The following is a 20,000-nucleotide window of genomic DNA, read 5'->3' on the forward strand; positions in this document are numbered from 1 at the left end:
TACTACTACTATTACTACAACCACCACCACCACCACAAAAACAAGAACAACTACTACTACTGGTTTACTACTACTTCTACTACTACTACTAATACTACTACTACTACTACTACTACTACTACTACTAGTACTACTACTACTACGACAACTACTACTACCACCACAACTACAACTACTACTATTTAAAAAATAATTAAAATTAGAACTTTAATGAAGCGCAATATCCAATAAAAGCACTTTACAAGGGGTCCACAACCAAACAGGAACACCTAATATGTAGGATCAGACATGACGCGTGTTAGACGATTTTACATTTTTCTCCGGACAGAGACAACGCTGTTGACGGCCAGTTACTAATTCTGGGTTCGACGAGAATATGAGTAAAGATCCTTTTTCAAAGACTCAACTATGCGACGCTCAAGACTCGAACCCAAGACCTTTAGATCCGGCGAAGGGGAGTGTCGTACTACAAGACCCCATAGCCGCATGTACTTCTTTGTCACGAGTACTGTGAAGATGACAATACCCTTCTTACTCCCTCTTTCCTTTAGATAATTACCTTTTTAAAGCACCCCTTCACTTCTGCCTCAGCCTATTTTAATAAGACTGTTTTCTTTCTCGGTTTCATTTCAGATGACTGCCAATTCGAAGATCTTTATTACTATTGTCCTTATATAAGTCCAGAGGACTGTTCCAATGATATGGTTCGAATGCTCTGCTGTGAGACATGCAAAAACGCCAAAGGTAAGAGTAATTGTTGTAGTTTTTGTTGTCAAGGATAATAATAATGATGATGAAAATGATGATGATGATGATGATGATGATGATGATGATGATGATGATGATGATGATGATGCTGATGGTGGTGGTGGTGGTGATGATGGCCAACATTTTTGGTTACGTCTTTCTGAAAGTAAAATCAATGCCCCGACGCGATATAAATAAATAAATGGATCCATAATGACAAATGATAGATTAATGAATAAATAAATAAATAAATAAATAAATCAATGAATTAATGAATGAATGAATGCATAATTAAAAGAAAGCAAACGCGTTGACATTTTGATGAAGTGATTTCACTGTTTTCAAATGTCTTAACTCTTGGAGCATGAAGCGAATCTATTCAAATACTGCTTTAAAAAAAAACCCAATAAATTATCCTCCCCCCCCCCCCCCCCGCGCGCGTAAAAAAATCAACAACAACAAAAAACCGTTAAAAAGCCGTCATATTATTTTGATTTGTCATTAACTTCGTGTTATTTATAGCCATTTACAAAAGAGACTAGTCATTTTCTATAGGGAATGAGATTAGCGGAAGAGTAGCGTCCCTTGATTGGACGTCACCCATAGTCTGTGACGTCACCGGCGGAAAAGTTATAAGAGAGATAACGTTATATTGGTTGTGCGCATGCGTCTCTCGTCCTCGCGGGAGTGGGATCTTGTGCTGGTGTCTGGGTGAGACATTTAGGTGATCTCAAACTAAGTACACTGATAGTGTGCTCTTGGAATCTACATGTTTCTTATTCGAATCATTCCTCTTCGTCTTAAATTTTCCTCAAGTACATCTAGAATCTTTTCACTATCCACTATTTTTCCTTTTTACTGGCTCTGATATGACCTCAATGTGTTTCAAGCGCCGTAAAACCCTTAAAACAATCAAAACAAACCAAAGTTGACCCCTTTGTACAAAGTCATTCGACTGAGATGGACACGCAAACTTCAGGACTGGGATCAGAATACGTGGGACGACATTTTGTTTACAGACGAATCGCTGTACTCTTCAACAGTCGTAACATCACTTCCTTCCTTATGACGCATGGTAACTTAGTAACACTGGCTCTAAACTCTCGGAACAATGGCGGACGCCCGTATGAAATATATCCCCGGCGAGCATAAAAGCGTATCAAGAGGGGGAAAAACATAAATTTTATCATGTTTTGACTTTTACACATTCTGATCAAAGGCACATGAAAAGTTCTAGCCAGCATGAAGAATAAAAAGTAATGATTTTCTTTGTTTAGAACCAAGATGGCCGCCGTTGCCGGGCGGCGTGACATCAGACTACTGAATCCAATTCCAAAGACAAACGAACTCCTTGCAATCGAAGTCAAGGTGAACGTTTCAATGACCAAACCCCTCACTGGGGTAACAAATCGAGAAAACGGATCTGAAATGGTGTGGGGATTGATAATTAACCAGTAGATTTTTGACCAATCAAAACAATGGAATTTTGTGACACACCTTCACGCGTGCTCGAACAAACATAGTTTTTTTCATTATAAACAATAACGTGAATGAAATCGACATCTCTCTGATCATTGTTATTGTTTTTATATCGCCAGATGAGTGCCTAGATTTTCTTGTTCATATTATAAACGTCCAAGTTTACACACAGTTTGTTTTTTTTTGTGTGTTGGTTCTATTGATCAGGTGGTAGAACAGTGGATATTTTACTTAGACACATATACCAATAGTAAAAACCTGTGTAGTTCCCTACGTTACCAATTACTACCATTTTTATAAGTAATATTATGACGACTGTCCGAAAGGCGTGGTTATCTAAGTGTCTATTGGTAGTAGGGAAGCTGAGATAATACGTATCAACCACTAATTCAACACAGACTTATAATAATAATAATAATAATAATAATAATAATAATAATAATAATAATAATAATAATAATAATAATAATAATAAAATAATAATAATAAATAATAATAATAATAATAATAATAATAATAACAATAATAATAAGAAGAAGAGAAGAAGAAGAAGAAGAAGATATCTTTATTGTCCTCAAAAAAGTGGCAATTTGTCATTTGGTTACACATTTATAACAATCATAGACACACTTACACAGATGCACACTAGTAACATAGTAGTCATCGGGAAAAAAAGAAACCAACCCCCCCCCCCCCCCCAAAAAAAAAAAAAAAACAACAAAAAAAAAAAAACAACAAACAAACAAACAAACCGGCATCAACAACATCATCATCATCATCATTTTGAGAGGCTAGGTCACATATGTGGGATTATACATCATTGATATTCTTGAATGAATGATCATCCAGTTTCTTCGAAATCAGAATAATCAAATGATGCTATTCCAGTTTGATAACGCCTCCACACATAGAGATGGACAAATTTCTGCTTTCCTAAACGATTCACATTTAAGGGTAGTGAACCAGTGGCCAGTTGTGTCGCCGGACATGAATCCAATTGAAATAATATGTGACCTATCGCCTCAAAACGGTATTATGTGGGAAAAACTGAATTTAAAGCCAGAAATATCAGACTTGCGTCGAGTTTATATAGTTTATAGAGGAGGATGAATATCATATTTTAAGTTGCTAAATAGACAATAATTCATATGTTTGTCTAGTTAAAATTTAATTGACCTTTTTCGTATCTGGTTTATTCCGACATAATACCGTTTTTAGACGCTGGGTCACATATGTGGGATTTTATGAAAGTGAAAGGAAAGCTTTTTTTTTTTTTTAAAAAAAACAAGAACAAAAACGAGAAAGCTGTACAAAATTTGATGAACTTTTCGACAACAGACTAAACATGATTTAGACTGATATATCAGCAATAACAGCCAATCAGCTAACATCATCAATGAGGCAAGGAGATGCGGCATTGATCAATTTAATTCTAACGGTGAACATAAAAAATACTGAAGTGCGCCATGAGTGCTGATTTCAATTTTGTGCTCGATTTAGCAAAATCAGTTTGTTTGTTTTTTTTTGGTCTAATTATCTTCAACTTTTCAACAGTTTATTCTAAATCCAATAAATTATACACCAACAGAAAATCTAATTTTGCCTCATTAATCCAATAAATTATACAACAACAGAAACCCTAATTTTGCCTCATTAATCCAATAAATTATACAACAACAGAAAATCTAATTTTGCCATTATCATAAATTAACCCAACAAAATCTATTTGCTCATATCAATAATATACACCAACAGAAAATCTAATTTTGCCTCATTAATCCAATAAATTATACAACAACAGAAAATCTAATTTTGCCTCATTAATCCAATAAATTATACACCAACAGAAAATCTAATTTTGCCTCATTAATCCAATAAATTATACAACAACAGAAAATCTAATTTTGCCTCATTAATCCAATAAATTATACAACAACAGGAAATCTAATTTTGCCTCATTAATCCAATAAATTATACACCAACAGAAAATCTAATTTTGCCTCATTAATCCAATAAATTATACACCAACAGAAAATCTAATTTTGCCTCATTTCCAATAAGTGTATGTCATTGTATTTGTTCCAACCAGTATTGAACTATTGAAGTAAAACTGTCTAGTTTCTTATATAAAAAACGATATATATATATATATATATATATATATATATATATATATATATATATTTATATATATATATATATATATATATATATATATATATATATATATATATATATATATATATATATATATATCCTTTCTTTAAAAAATATAGCCTTGTGGAGAACATTGTGCTTATTTGAGTCAATAAAAAAAATTGATACGGCGCACAACTCTACTGAAAGCTTTGAAAAATAGAAATGTATTTTTTAAAGATAGATAAACAGATAACTTGATTTCCTTTTATAATTTATAGTCAGTTTGAAAGTTCGTAAAGTCAAACAGATATCATACAAAATTTACCGAAGACACTAACACCTCATGACCACATCCTCAACTCTATCTGTCCAGTAGAGTCCTCACTTCCGTTGTGTTGATTTAGCGGTGATCAGTGTTATGTATAGTAGTGTGTTCCCATTGCGTGTAATGTTTGAGTTGGTGTGTGGTGTAGTGTGTGTGTGTGTGTGTGTGTTTTAATGTGTTGCTGGTGGGGGGTTTTTGGATGTGTTCAAGTAAAGAAATAATAAAATGGGGGGTGGTGGGGGGGGGGGGGGGGGGGGGGGGGTTTGTGGTGTGATGGTGTTTGTTCTAGGAACTGTCAGATTGGCATTTTTCAGCAAATCGTGGCATTCATAGTGATATAATTCACTTGATCACATGACGGTATTCGGATTTACAGAAATTTTAAACAAGTTTCACCGATTAACAACATCAACTAATATTACTGCTGATATTACTGTAGTTTTTATGCCATCGATGTGATAATTATTGCCCTGGGAAATATTTAGTTAAACGTTGTCGGCAAACTGTCAATTGGTTCTGGCTAGCTTCTAGCCCGAACAAACCAAAAGTAGACAGATTCGGGGACTTGATATTGATCGCGTCCGCTTCAGATTTTCATTTGACCTCACATAAGTTAAGTAAAGGGGAAACATTCCGAAAGCTTCTACATCCCCAGTATTCATTCAATTTGTATTTTCACCGTTGATCTTTTGTCAGGCGTTTATTTATTCAATTTGTTATCATATAAAAGCGTTTTAAAAACTCTAGAACAAACCTTGACAGATTTGTGAAAGTTTAAAATGTCCTAATTTGACCATTGTTTTGATTCCCGACCGCCATTTTAATTTGTGAAGTATTGAAGGTAGTGCAAAGCACTCCCAAGTAAAGCGTGGTAAAGACTTGCGAATTATTGATATTGATATCTACTGACTGATAAACTAAAATCATGCCGAATAAAGCATGGCACCGGCGACAAGCACATCGATTAAAATGTGCATCTAATCGTAATCAAGCTAATCAAGAAAATGATTCTGGCAATATCGAATGAGAATAGTTCTTTCCCCGCGAAATTGCGGGCTTTTTACTAGTATATATACAGTAAATAGCAATGACTATGAAAATTTTTGTTTTCTATTTTTGTAGGATATACTCCTCTTAAATCAAAGCCCTATCTCCACTGAGTAAAAATCTTTTTGAATTTTGAAAATCCATTAATATATAACAAAGTAATGCAGTTTCAAATGTGTCATATATTTGGATGACTCACGAAGAGAAAAAAATACGGAAAATATGGGACGCTTTTTCTGCGTTTTATTCTGGTTTGTGGCTGTATCTCGCTTAATACTTGGAATAAGATATTAAAACTTGGCAATTTTATGGCAAAATTATCAGAAAATATGATGAAGACATCAGAAAAGTTCTAACTTGTATAGTTTTAGAGCTGTATGGATAGGGTCAACTATAATTTTGTTTTAAAATATACATAATATTGATCATTTGGAACTTTTCCGAAGTGTAATTTTGTGTCTACAACACATACAAATCAAACGAAAAATGCCTGCTAAATTATTATGCCTGCTAAATTATTATCAATCAGTCCCGTGAGACCATGGCTTATGTTATTTCTAGTATTTATTTGAGAGAGAGAGAGAGAGAGAGAGAGAGAGAGAGAGAGAGAGAGAGAGAGAGAGAGAGAGAGAGATTGTGTTATCTACTATCCCTATGACATAACAATGGAACAATGCCTTAATTTTTAAAAAGCGCGCAAGGATTTGTGTCGTCAGTCACCGCGAACAAGTTGCCAGATGGCCACGTGTGTGGCCAACGATATAATTTTGCTTCTTTTATTAAATTTTATTCATCTATTTTTGTCTCATTGACATTTATCCTAGTCTATTCAATTTTCTGTTTGTTAAAATTTAGTTCATTTTAAGTGGGCCAGTCTTAATAGTGAAAGCCATATGCTTTTCTATTTAGCCACTTTTGAAGTCGAATTTGGTCAGGTTAAAGTCTGGCCACCTGGCAGCCTTGCCTCGCTCACGTCATTTTCGTGTCGCGCGATGGTGGAGCAAAATGGCCGTCTCCATATTTTCACTCATTGAAATGCAAATTGGGTTGATGTTTTGTGAGAATACGGGAAAAGTACTTATCATAATCCAATGAAATTTGAAATATAAATAGAAGAAATGTGCATATATAACCTTAATCTCTCTTCTTTGTAGTTTTAGAAATAGTGTACTCCAAAGAGTAAAAATCTATTTTTAACGGTCTTCTGGTAATCGTACGAGTTTTGTCGCTTGACATAATCTAAAATGACCTCTTTTCTAACTGTGTGCCAACTTTCAGTCATATTCATCGATAAACAGCTTCGTAATTATTTTTTTTAAAATAGCATGTACTGAACGGCTTCGGCACTTCGTGAGCGAAAAAGAGGCCCAAAGATTTGTGCGGGATAGTCATTGCTACAGGAAATATATATGTCGGGAAGCTCCGACACACTTCTGTGCGTGCGTTATAATATACTGACTACGTGAGTGTTCGACGACTCGCGCGAACTTCGCACAGTAGCCAGGCTGCGAATACATCCACGCCTAGCTGAGCGTGTAGGTGGCATGATAATATTATAGCTAACTGATAGACTGCCTAGTTTTATTTTGTCTTTGATGCGACAAATATTTTTTTTTTAAGTCGGCATTGGAAACGGAATAAAATCTGATTTTATCCAGGAATGAAATAAACGTCTTTTAATTTCTTTTTTATTGGTTCTGTTCTTTGACGTTACGAATTTTCTTTTTACTATTAATCAAAAAAAAATAAAAATTAACACTTATAGTGCAAAATCGTACTGTCGGAAATCCGACAACAGTCGGAAGATTTACATCCATATATAAATATATATATATATATATATATATATATATATATATATATATATATATATATATATATATATATATATATATATATATATATATATATATATTGTATATACTACTTACTTAATCCTCTTCGGGCCTTGAGGCACATAGGGCATCCACCAGACATCTCCATTTTTTGCGATCGGCTGCTTTTGCGGTGGCTGTATTCCAGGACAGGCCTGCTTCCTTTAATTCTTTCTCCATCGTCCTTCGCCAGGTTTCTTTGGGTCTTCCCGCTTTCTCTTCCCATCTGCTGTCCAGTACAAGGCTGTCTTGGGAAGTGACCCTTTTTTCCATTCTGGCCACATGACCCAGCCAACGCCATCTTCTTCTTTTTATTTGGCTATCAATGCTAGTGCAGTCAGCTTTCTTTAATAGATCCACTGTTCTTATTTTTGTAGGCCAAAATAAATTTAAAATTCTTTTTAAACACTTGTTCTGAAAGGCTTCTAGTTTCTGTATTAAGGAGGATGTCATTTTCCAGCTTTCACTTCCATAAAGCAGTACACTTAAAACATTGCTCTTGTATATTTTCAGCTTTGTCTTTCTCATTATTTGCTTTGATTTCCAAAAGTTTTTCAGCATGCCGAAAGCCTGGTTTGCCTTTTGAATTATGTGCTTGATATCGTGTTCTGCATTTCCGTCGTCTGTTATTTTGGATCCGAGGTAGGAGAACTCTGTTACCTCTTCAATTATATGTTCATCTATCCTAATTTCACTGTCATGTTTTGGATTCACCCTAATGTACACAGTCTTATCGAAATTTATTTTCAGTCCAATTTTCGAGGCGTTCTTGTGTAGTACGTTTAGTTTCTCTGAGGTGTCTCTGTGTGTACTGGAAACTAACGCGATATCATCTGCGTAGTCTATATCTTCCAGAAAAGATGTCAGTGTCCAGCGAATGCCTCTCTTCTTACCATCAATTGTATTTTTCATGAGCCAGTCTAGAGCCAGGATAAACAGAATCAAACTAAATCTCCTGAACGCTAAATCCCCCCGACTGAAAGAAAGGCTATCCAGTGAATACTCATTGAAGGATAAAGAAGTGAAAAAATCCACAAGGAAAGACAAAAGAGATTTTGCAGAAAATTTAGCAACTGAAGCAGAAAATGCAGCTGTAAGACACGACACACAAACACTATACAAAATCACAAAAAAGCTCTCGGGAAACAGAAGTTATGGTCAAGAGAAACCATTAAAATCCCAATGGTAGTGTCATCACAGACGAAAAGGAGAAAATTGAAAGATGGAGAGAATATTTCGCAAACCTTCTGAACAGACCAGACCCATCTTCTTACACAGATATCCCAGAAGCAGAAAGGGACGTAGAGGTTAATCTTGGTCCAATCACTGAGCATGAGGTGCACGAGGCAATACAAAAACAAAAAAATGGCAAGGCCCCAGGTATTGACAAAATCACTGCGGAAATGCTTAAAGCGAACTCGCAAGAAATGTCCAAAATTCTCAGTAAACTGTTCACCAACATTTGGGAAAAGGAAGAAATACCAGAGGATTGGCAGAAAGGCATCATCCATAAAATAGCCAAGAAAGGAGACCTAGGAAATTGTGCTAACTGGCGTGGAATCACACTCCTGTCCGTAACGAGCAAAATTTTTAATAGAATCCTTCTGAAAAGAATCTCACCTCACATTGAAAACATTCTTAGAAAAGAGCAGGCAGGGTTCAGAAAAGGGAAGTCATGTAGTGACCACATATTTACCCTGAGACATCCTGGAGCAAAGCATTGAATGGAACAGCCCCCTCTACACCATTTTTGTCGATTTTGAAAAGCCTTTGACAGCTTACAAAGAGAGTCCCTGTGGAAAATACTCCGCCATTATGGTATACCGATGAAGATAGTCAACCTAATCAAAGCAATGTACAGCAACTACCAATGCCAAGTGATCTGTGGTAACAATTTAACAGACAGCTTTAATGTAACAACTGGTGTAAAACAAGGCTGCATACTCTATATATGTATATATATATATATATATATATATATATATATATATATATATATATATATATATATATATATATATATATTTATAGAGCCTAGACTATTTAGGGCATATCTGTGATGCATCCTTGTTGCGTGGAAATGCAATTTGTGATAGGAAATCTGTTCAACCTGTAAAACCTAAACATGTGCGTTCCTTTCTTCTTTTTTTTTTTTTTTTTTGGGGGGGGGGGGGGGGGGGGCAAGCTGAATTGGTGAATTCTAAATTTGGTCTTACTCGTGCAGTTTAAGCTAAAGATTCTACTTTTAGTCATATACGCCTGGCATTTAAAAGTCAAAAAATTGTTTTCTATGGCTCCAAAACACTGTTGACTATTGTCAAACTATTCACAGTCCTCTTTCCATTGATTTATTAACCTTGTCCATTAAAACAAGGTGTAACTAAAAAATTATCTTATGAACAAGCTTCAAATTTCACCAAATTAATCATACACTTTTAAAACCAATTTTGTTGAGGAAAAATGGATTTGAAAATATGTTTGCATATGAACTGTTAACCTTAAAAATTTGAAGATAGTTCCTTTTGATTTCATCAAACTTTTGTGTAATGTTCCTTTCTAGTTCACAAATCCAAATATATATTCAAAACCTTAGAAAGCAATACTTTTACATTTCTACACCACTAGACTTGCATAGGAATTAATCTGTGAACAATATTCTAAGTGTGTTTAAACGAAAAGGAGGCTTGCCCTCGATGATATGAAAAACAGTTTGATATTACCTGATGGGAAAATATTCCTAATTAAAGCATTGCAAAGGGTATCGTGTTTGGCAAATTCGTGAAAATGAACTCATTCAAATTATAAATGTCATTCAATTATCTTTTATTCTGTAGTTCCACCCTCTAACTCTCCACAAGTTAAAGTAAATGGAAACCAAATCGTTGACAGTAAACAGATCACGGTTGGCCTTGACTCCTCTGTGAACATACAGTGTCAAGTTGACGGTGGCACTCCGGCTGTCAGTAGCGTCTCAATCCAATGCACCGGGGTGCAAATAACGACAGTGAGTGGAACTGAAGCGACGAAAAGTTTCCAAGCCACTTCGGACAAAGATGGGACAACTTGTTTGTGCCAGGCGGAACACGAAAGTGGAAATTACACCAAGACAACAAGATTCACGCTAAGCGTGATTACGAGTAAGTATCGACCAATAATGAAATAAAAATAATACGACTCTCTTTATTCTTCTTCTGTAAACATATTCGATATTGAAGATATGGAAGCTGAGTATTGTAAAAACTATTGAATAAAAATAAATGTCATGGTTTAAAAAAAAAACAATAAACAATCAATAAATTACAGAAGACAGAACAGTTCAAGCTCAAACATCTTCACCAGCCAACATCAGAAGAGTTAAAACGGATATAATTTACATAAATTCCTGATAAATGGGAGAAAAAATTCTCGCCATGTCGAGTCAGAAAAACAATTGCGGGTAGTAAAGAGAATTATAACCTTTATTAGTTAGAAACACTGGTGCTGAAAAAATGCGTGAAATATATATACCGTGGAATTAAAACTAGATATCAACGCAAAGTATAGATACCGTAAAACGAAATAGAGGAGTGGAAGTAAAATTAGAGAACAATGCCGTATATAGCCAATATACCATTATAGACAACAAGATGTATATCCCAAGAAATAATTATCCCTACATAACTGCATACAGAATTAAACTTCAGATATCAAATAACATGTGAAAATGATCCAATAATCATATTGGTTAGTAATGGTCTGAAATCTCTATTCTTAACGGTGCGTGTACGGATAAGGGACTTTTAATACATTACACTTCTCAGCTCAAATGTAAATGAGCCCAGTGGCCAATTTCCTAAGTGTTCTTGAACAAACAGGAAGCCTTACAGGTAACATCCAATTGATATAGTCAACAATGGTTGCAAATGATTAAAGGCAAAAACGCCAGAGGAAAGCATTGCAATGGGCAACGTGAAAATGAACTCATCATTCAAAGTATACACTCTTTTCAATTATCTTTTATCTTTTTTCAGTGGTTCCACCATCTAACTCTCCACAAGTTAAAGTAAATGGAAATCAAATCATTGAGAATGAAATTATCACGATTGACCTTGACTCCTCTGTGAACATACAGTGTCAAGTTAACGGTGGCACTCCGGCTGTCAGTAGCGTCTCAATTCAATGCACGGGGATGCAAATAACGACAGTGAGTGGAACTGAAGCGACGAAAAGTTTCCAAGCAACCTGGGCCAATGATGGGACAACTTGCGTCTGCTTCGCGGTTCACGAAAGTGGAAATTACGCCAAGACAACATCAGTCACGCTGAGCGTGAGAAAGAGTAAGTATCGGCCAATAATGAAATGAAATTAGTACGATTCTGTTTATTCTTCTATTGTAAACATATTCGATACTCAAAATATAGAAGCTGAGTATTGTAAAAAGTACTTTATAAAAATGAATGTCACGGCTTTTAAAAAATAACAAATTACTGAAAACAGAATCAAACGTCTTCATGAGTCAACACCAAATCAATTAAAACGGTTATAATTCACATAAAATCCTCAGAAATCGGAGAAATGTTCTCGGCATTTCGAGTCAGAAAACAATTGCGAACAGTAAAGATAATTATAGCCGTTGGTATCTAGTAAAACTGGGGCCGGAAATAATGCGTAAAATATAGATACCGTGGAAATCAATGCAGTGAATAGCCATAGTCAGTAAGACGTGTATCCTTAGAAATAACTATCCCTACATTACTGCAAACAGAATTCAACTTCAAATAGACATCTAAATAATATGTGAATATGATCCAATAAACCATATGGTAGGTAATGGTCCAAAATCTCTATTACGTTGAGGAAATGGGTAAGGCACACTCTATACCTTACACTACTCGGCTGATATAGATAGAATGCGCTTGGCTAAGAAGCTCATAACATTGCCATCCGGAAGTATAACCGACCAACACACAAAACTGTGTGTATCCATGAACGTTTATAGTCAGGTCAATACAGTTCAGTGAGCATTACTCATAAACGCGGATGGCAAAAAACAATAACAAAGACCTGAGTGACGTCATCTGCATACTATCTATATGAATAAGTCCAGTGGCTAATTTCCTAAGTGTTCTTGAACAAACAGGAAGCATAAACAGTAACATCCATTTGATATAGTGAACAATGGTTACATAAAATTAACATTGCAAAGGGTATCGTGATTGGCAAAATCGTGAAAATGAACTCATCACTCAAATTATACATGTCATTCAATTATCTTTTATTCTATAGTTCCACCCTCTAACCCTCCACAAGTTAAAGTAAATGGAAACCAAATCGTTGACAGTGAACAGATCACAGTTGGCCTTGACTCCTCTGTGAACATACAGTGTCAAGTTGAAGGTGGCACTCCGGCTGTCAGTAGCGTCTCAATTCAATGCACTGGGATGCAAATGACGACAGTTAGTGGAGCTGAAGCGACGAAAAGTTTTCAAGCTACCTCGGACAAAGATGGGACAAAGTGCGTCTGCTCCGCGGAACACGGAAGTGGGAATTACGCCAAGACAACATCATTCACGATTATTGTGATGAATAGTACGTATCGGCCAACAATTAAATAAAAACAATACAAATCTCTTCATTTCTCTTCTCTAAACATATTCGATATTGAAGATATTGAAGCTGAGAATTGTAAAAACTATTGAATAAAAATAAATGTCATGGTTTAAAAAAAACAATAAACAATCAATAAATTACAGAAGACAGAACAGTTCATGCTCAAACATCTTCACCAGCCAACATCAGAATAGTTAAAACGTTTGTAATTCACATAAATTCCTGATAAATGGGAGAAAAGTTCTCGGCATGTCGAGCCAGAAAAACAATTGCGGACAGTAAAGAGAATTATATCTTTGGTAGTTACAAACACTGGTGCTGAAAATAATGCGTGAAATATAGATACCATTAAAAGAAATAGAGGAGTGGAATTAAAAGAAGATATCAATGCAGTCTATAGCCAATATGCCATTATCGTCAGTAAGATGTATATGCCTAGAAATAATTATCTCTAAATTACTGCACACAGAATTAAACTTCAAATAGATATCAAATAATATGTGGAAGTGATCCAATAAACCGAATGATTGGTAATGGTGTCGAATTGCCACAAATGTAACGAATTGAAAATGAAATGAATATGTTTATGTTGTGCATATCGCAAGCGTGAAATAAAGAGAGGAAGAGAGAGAGAGAGAGAGAGAGAGAGAGAGAGAGAGAGAGAGAGAGAGAGAGAGAGAGAGAGAGAGAGAGAATAAGTAGGAGTGAAATATCTGTTCAATGTTATAGTTATCATATAACTATATAACAAGTGTAACTAAATGACAAATTGCCATATTTATTGACTATAAAGATCTATTATTATTATTATTATTATTATTATATTTTATTATTATTATTATTATTATTATTAATATTACTATTATTAATGGTCTTAAATCTATATTCTTAACGTTGCGTGATTAGATAATACATTTTAATACATTAAACTTCTCGGCTCACATGTAAAAGAGCCCAGTGGCCAATTTCCTAAGTGTTCTTGAACAAACAGGATGCCTTACAGGTAACATCCAATCGATATAGTCAACAATGGTTGCATATGATTAGAGGCAAAAACGCCAGAGGAAAGCATTGCAATGGGCAACGTGAAAATGAACTCATCATTCAAATTATACATGTCATTCAATTATCTTTTATTCTGTAGTTCAGACCTGCCACTTCACGAAAAAGGAAATCAGTATGACATTGTAAAAAAATCAGTATCTGGGGCAAAAAATCAGTATGAGACGTAAAATTAGAGGTCGAAGCATAAGAAACAATATTTATTAGGAAAACATAAGGCTTTAATAACCTCCTTACCTTTTTGGTCGATCCCAAGTGTCACAATTAATTTGACACTTATCACTCAAACTAACCAAAGCGTCACAACCTCCCCCCCCCCCCCCCCCTTATTTTCCCCAACACCCAAAATGGCACGCACAACGCCAATCTGGCAATCGGACTACTAACTTATTTAAAGATGGTGGCACTTGGTAACGAGTCAGAAGCCAGGGACCGCGGTGGTTTACCAGTACAGCTCGCTGTCGCTTCACAAAGGAAATGAAAACAAAATAACGCGCCGTGTGTGTTTTCTATCTGTGTGAGGGCATCACAAAGAGGCTCGCTACGTCATGTGATCTATCGAGGTATCGCGGGACGGGTCAAAGTTCACGAGACTTGAAAATTTTAACGTGCAACGTAAAGCACAAAGTAAACGTAAAAGAGAGGGGTGGAGGGCTGCGGGCCCTTGGTCACTGGTGAATCGGTACGATCGGCATGCAGATCGGGAAATCGGTACGATCGGCAAGTAAATCGGGAAATCGGTAAATATGAAAAAAAGGTCTTGCAAATCGGTATGATACCGATTAATCGGTATGAACGGCAGGTCTGGTAGTTCCACCCTCTAACTCTCCACAAGTTAAAGTAAATGGAAACCAAATCGTTGACAGTGAACAGATCACAGTTGGCCTTGACTCCTCTGTGAACATACAGTGTCAATTTGACGGTGGCACTCCGGCTGTCAGTAGCGTCTCAATTCAATGCACGGGGATGCAAATAACGACAGTTAGTGGAGCTGAAGCGACGAAAAGCTTTCAAGCTACCTCAGACAAAGATGGGACAAAGTGCGTCTGCTCCGCGGACCACGGAAGTGGAAATTACGTCAAGACAACATCATTCACGCTTATCGTGATGAATGGTAAGTATCGGCCCATAGTGAAAAGGAAATAATACGATTCTCTTCAGTCATCTTTTGTAAACATAATCAATACTGAAAATATAGAAGCTGATTATTGTAAAAAAAAGGATTAAATAATGGCTTAAAATTCTTTTACAACAGATTACAGAACACAGAGCGGTTCAGGCTCAAATATCTTCACCAGCCAACATCAAAACAGTTAAAACGTTTATAATTCACATAAATTCCTGTTAAATGGGAGAAAAGTTCTCGGCATGCGAATCAGAAAAATAACCCAAGATAATAAAGAGTATTATAGCCTTTAGAACCTAGAAACAATGGTGCTGAAAATAATATGTAAAATGTAGATACCGTGAACAGAAATAGAGGAGTGGAATCTGTTTCAATTAAAAGAAGAGATCAATGCAGTCTATAGCCAATATTCCATTATAGTCAGTAAGATGTATATCCCAAGAAATAATTATCCCTACATTACTGCATACAGAATTAAACTTCAAATATATATCAAAAAAATATGTGAATATGATCCAAAAAATCTCTATTCTTAAACGTCCGTACATGGATGGATAGGGCAATTTATAAACACATATTAATGATTCAATTGGCCAAATTCCTAAGTTTTGTTTTTGGCATTACAGGTAACATACACGTGATATAGTAAAAAATGGTTGCATAAAATAAAATAACCAAAACAAAAAACCCACCAGAGTAAAGCATTCCAAAGGGTATCGTGATTGAAAAATTCGTGAAAATGAACTCATTATTCAAATTTTACACGCCATTTAAAATTAATTATCTATTTTTCAGTGGTTCCACCATCTAACTCTCCACAAGTTAAAGTAAATGGAAATCAAATCGTTGACAATGAACAGATCACAGTTGGCCTTGACTCCTCTGTGAACATACAGTGTCAAGTTGACGGTGGCACTCCGGCTGTCAGTAGCGTCTCATTTCAATGCACGGGGATGCAAATAACAACAGTGAGTGGAACTAAAGGGACGAAAAGCTTTCAAGCTACCTCAGACAAAGATGGGACAAAGTGCGTCTGCTCCGCGGAGCACGAAAGTGGAAATTACGTCAAGACAACATCATTCACGCTTGGAGTGAAAGCAAGTGAGTTCTGGCCAAATATATGTTGAATAAAAAGGTGTACTATGATTAGGACATCACTTCTAAATGCTTGATGGTTTCTGCTAGTGAACTAAAATTATATCGCACCAACTCACGCTAACAAGCCACATGGTTAAGATGGTAGTCTTGTATGTTTCAATTCTTGTAATTATTAGTGTGCCACCGATCAACTGGTTGGAGTTCCGGATCTCCCATAGTGGGCAGGGAGGCACTTACTGTGTCTTTTATCCCTCTATATATTATGTTTTTCAATATGCTTTCTGTCTTTGTCTTGGGATGAGATTACTTGGTTTTGTCCTGGCCCTGGCCGGATACCTTAGCTGGGAGAGTTAGAGTTAAGGGAGATTATATTTTTTGTACTGTAAATCATCTATCTGTTATGCACTTATTGTTATTGTTTTGTTTATTTATTATATGATGTGTAAACATTTGAGTGTATTCCTCTTAGTGGGGACCTGTGCTTGTGTCAGGATGAGACTTTTAGATGATCTCAAACTAAGTACACACACACACACACACACACATTGATAGTGTGCTTTTGGTATCTACATCTGTTCCCTATTTGAACCAATTCCCCTTTGTCTTACCTTTTCTTGGGTGTACTTTAATTGTAATTCTAGAACTTTTTACTATCCCATATTATTCCTTTTTACTGGCTCTGATATGACCTAAATATGTTGCAAGCGTCGTAAAATCCTTAAAATACAATACAAATTCACCAATCAAATGACTGAATTAGGCAGCAAATGCATTTACTCAGTTACAATTGTATGACGAAAAGGATGGAAATGTAAAAATCTTATTAATTGAGCTCCAATACAAAGATATTGTATGTGCCTGGTACCGACATGAATGAAATTAATCGGATAAAACAACTGGTATAAAGATGAAGAAACACGTCCGCCAAATGTCTTTTTACCACGTCTTTCCTCGTGCTGGCAATAACGAGACCAGTGAGTTCTTTTTTCCATTGACTCGTCATGATACACTTTCCCACACGTTTCCTATCACTTTGGTTGCAGTCTAGTTATTTATTGTAGTCTCCAAGCATGCTTGTGTCGTGTTTCGCGGAAGCGAGGACGAGAGACGCATGCGCACAACCAACATGACGTTCTCTCTCTAATAACTTTTCCGCCGGTGACGTCACAGACTATGGGTGACGTCCAATCAAGGGACGCTACTCTTCTGCTAATCTCATTCCCTATATAGTTTCGTTGCAGTTTATATTTTTTTGGATAAAAATAAGGGAAAAAATATAGCCAAGGCTACGGCCATTAAGACTTAGTGGAAGATGAAAGTCCGCATACTGGCATAGCCTAACTATTTTTTGTTTTGTTTTGTGTGTCTGGTTTGGTTTTTGTTTTTATCATCATGCTCATTTGTTTTCCTTTTTTTTCAAGTGCAATTTTCTCAAAATGACGCTTGTCACTCAATATTCCATCTTCCATTTTGTTTCTTAACCGATTGCTATTAAACATATCCAGCGAATATCATTATCTGCATTTGCATTCCCGACTTCAGCAATTTACTCATTTCGGGAGTTCCCTGTTGTTTTGCCCTAACCCAAGCGAGGGTGGCTAATGGGTACTCGGCCTTGCCAAAAGGCCTCCCATGATTTGGTCCGGGACTGTTTTCACAGTTACCCCCATGATAAGGCATTCACCTATCCAAGACCCGCTGGGTTGGAGTATTTACTTCTCCTGGAGCTCTTTATTCCGTCCATACCTGTAGAGAGGTTCCCCAGTTTTGCTGTTAAATGAACCGTGAACGAGAACTGATTAGATTTTTTTTTAATTAGACGCATTTTGAACAAATGCTCTAGATATACAGTTTTATATGACTTGATTTTTTGTGTCATAGTTTTTCAAAATTCTCACTTTTAAAAAAAAGTGAGTCATGAAAATACCAAGTGACCCATATTCTAAGGAACAGTGGTCTTAACGTTGATTTAGTTTTATTCAGGAATCGAATTGTAATAATAAATAAATCTATTTTACCTTTCAATCCAATCCATATCTTTTTTGTCTGCGCATTTATTTAACACTTTATGTAGAGATCTGCCATATGCATGAACTTTATCCACATTATTTACTTTCTCGCAGACTCAAACTCAGACCCAGCAAGAATAATCGAATACAGTATTGGTTCTAAAACGAATGTTTCCCAAGATATTGAAGTTAAAGCTGGGAATTCCTTGGAATTTGTCTGTGAAGCCCGTGGACTTCCTAAGCCGACTGTGTCCATTAAAAGCGCTTCATCTGGAATTGAACTGACGGGCACAGTGACATCGTCATCGTCGGACGGCTACAGTCAAAAGTTTAGTGCGTCAAAAACAATGAACTGCAAAGACTCTGGTACCTATACATGTGTTGCTGACAATGGACCAACTAATGAGAGAGAATTCACAGTCTTAGTCCAATGTGAGTATTTTGTTCTTCATAGTCAAAAGCCATATTATTGAGTAGGACATTATCCTGGTTTCTATAACGTTGACAGGGCAAGTACAATGGTTTTCTATCCCTTTGAAGGGACACGCATCTGTCACTAGATCAGAAACATTTACCTATCCATTCTTTATCATAAAGAAACATCATTTTTACCCTGGTCTCCTACCAGTTCAAGTGTATTACCAAACTATCTATCAGGACCTCCTGGGTGGGGTTCCCTATCCCCACAGTGGGCAGGGAGGTACAAACCGTGTCTTCTATCCCCTTATATCTGTTTTCCAACATGCTTTCTGTCTTTGTCTTGGTATGAGATTGCTTGGTTTTGTCCCGACCCTGGCCGGAGTCCTTGGCTGGGAGGGAAACAGTCAAATGCAGTTATTATTTTGGGAGATGACATTTTTTTCCTTGTAAATCATCTCTCTGTTATGTATTATTATATTTGTTATTTTTAATGTATAATGAAATGTAAGCATTTAAGTGTATTCCTCTTTGTTGGATCTTGTGCTTGTGTCTGGGTGAGACTTGTGATCTCAGACTAGTGACATTGATGGTATGCTCTTGGAATCTACATCTGATCCCTATTTGTTCCCAATTCCCCTTTGTCTTACTTTCTCTTTGGTGCTTTAATTGTAATTCTAGAACTTTCTACTATCCCATTTTCTTCCTTTTTACTGGCGCTGATATAATCTAAATGTGTTGCAAGCGCCATAAACACCTTAAAAACATTTTTAAAAACAAACATATCCGGACCTCAACTGTAAGGACAGAGTTTGAAAGTCGTGATTTCATTTTCAATTCAATACATTTTATATAATATAATGTTATATGTTGATGCAGCACGTTGATAGTGCCTGTGCGATAGGACTAACTGCATTTGAAACATTTACACATTCTGCTCTTCTTCTTCCTCTCCCCCATCTCTTCACCTTCATCCTCTCCTTCCTCTTCTTCTTTTCATGGAGCCCATCTTTAGAAGTAATACCTAATAATGATACGCTGTACATATATCTAATTGTATATTATAGTATAGTGGAAGTGGAAAAAAT

General features: G+C 36.0%; 1 protein-coding gene across 6 annotated transcripts in view; it reads left to right on the forward strand.

Annotated features, from left to right (window-relative positions):
• Positions 1–20,000, forward strand: part of LOC144956901 (uncharacterized) — a gene marked incomplete at its 5' end in the record, with an annotated part of 40,899 nt that overhangs the window by 14,704 nt on the left and 6,195 nt on the right. For 4 of the 6 annotated variants that reach the window (XR_013642038.1, XR_013642039.1, XM_078887709.1 and 1 more), the window contains 7 exon segments: positions 634–744; positions 10,446–10,748; positions 11,622–11,927; positions 12,877–13,179; positions 15,074–15,376; positions 16,184–16,489; positions 18,610–18,927. Coding sequence is in view for 4 of the 6 variants with exons in the window: in XM_078887709.1 (XP_078743835.1) it covers positions 634–744; positions 10,446–10,748; positions 11,622–11,927; positions 12,877–13,179; positions 15,074–15,376; positions 16,184–16,489; positions 18,610–18,927 (1,950 nt within the window). 6 annotated transcript variants of the gene reach the window in all.

Source organism: Berghia stephanieae, chromosome 11, assembly GCF_034508935.2.
Source record: "Berghia stephanieae isolate SIO BIC M18660-M18661 chromosome 11, UCSD_Bste_1.3, whole genome shotgun sequence".
In the NCBI taxonomy this organism is placed as follows: Eukaryota; Metazoa; Mollusca; class Gastropoda; order Nudibranchia; family Aeolidiidae; genus Berghia; species Berghia stephanieae.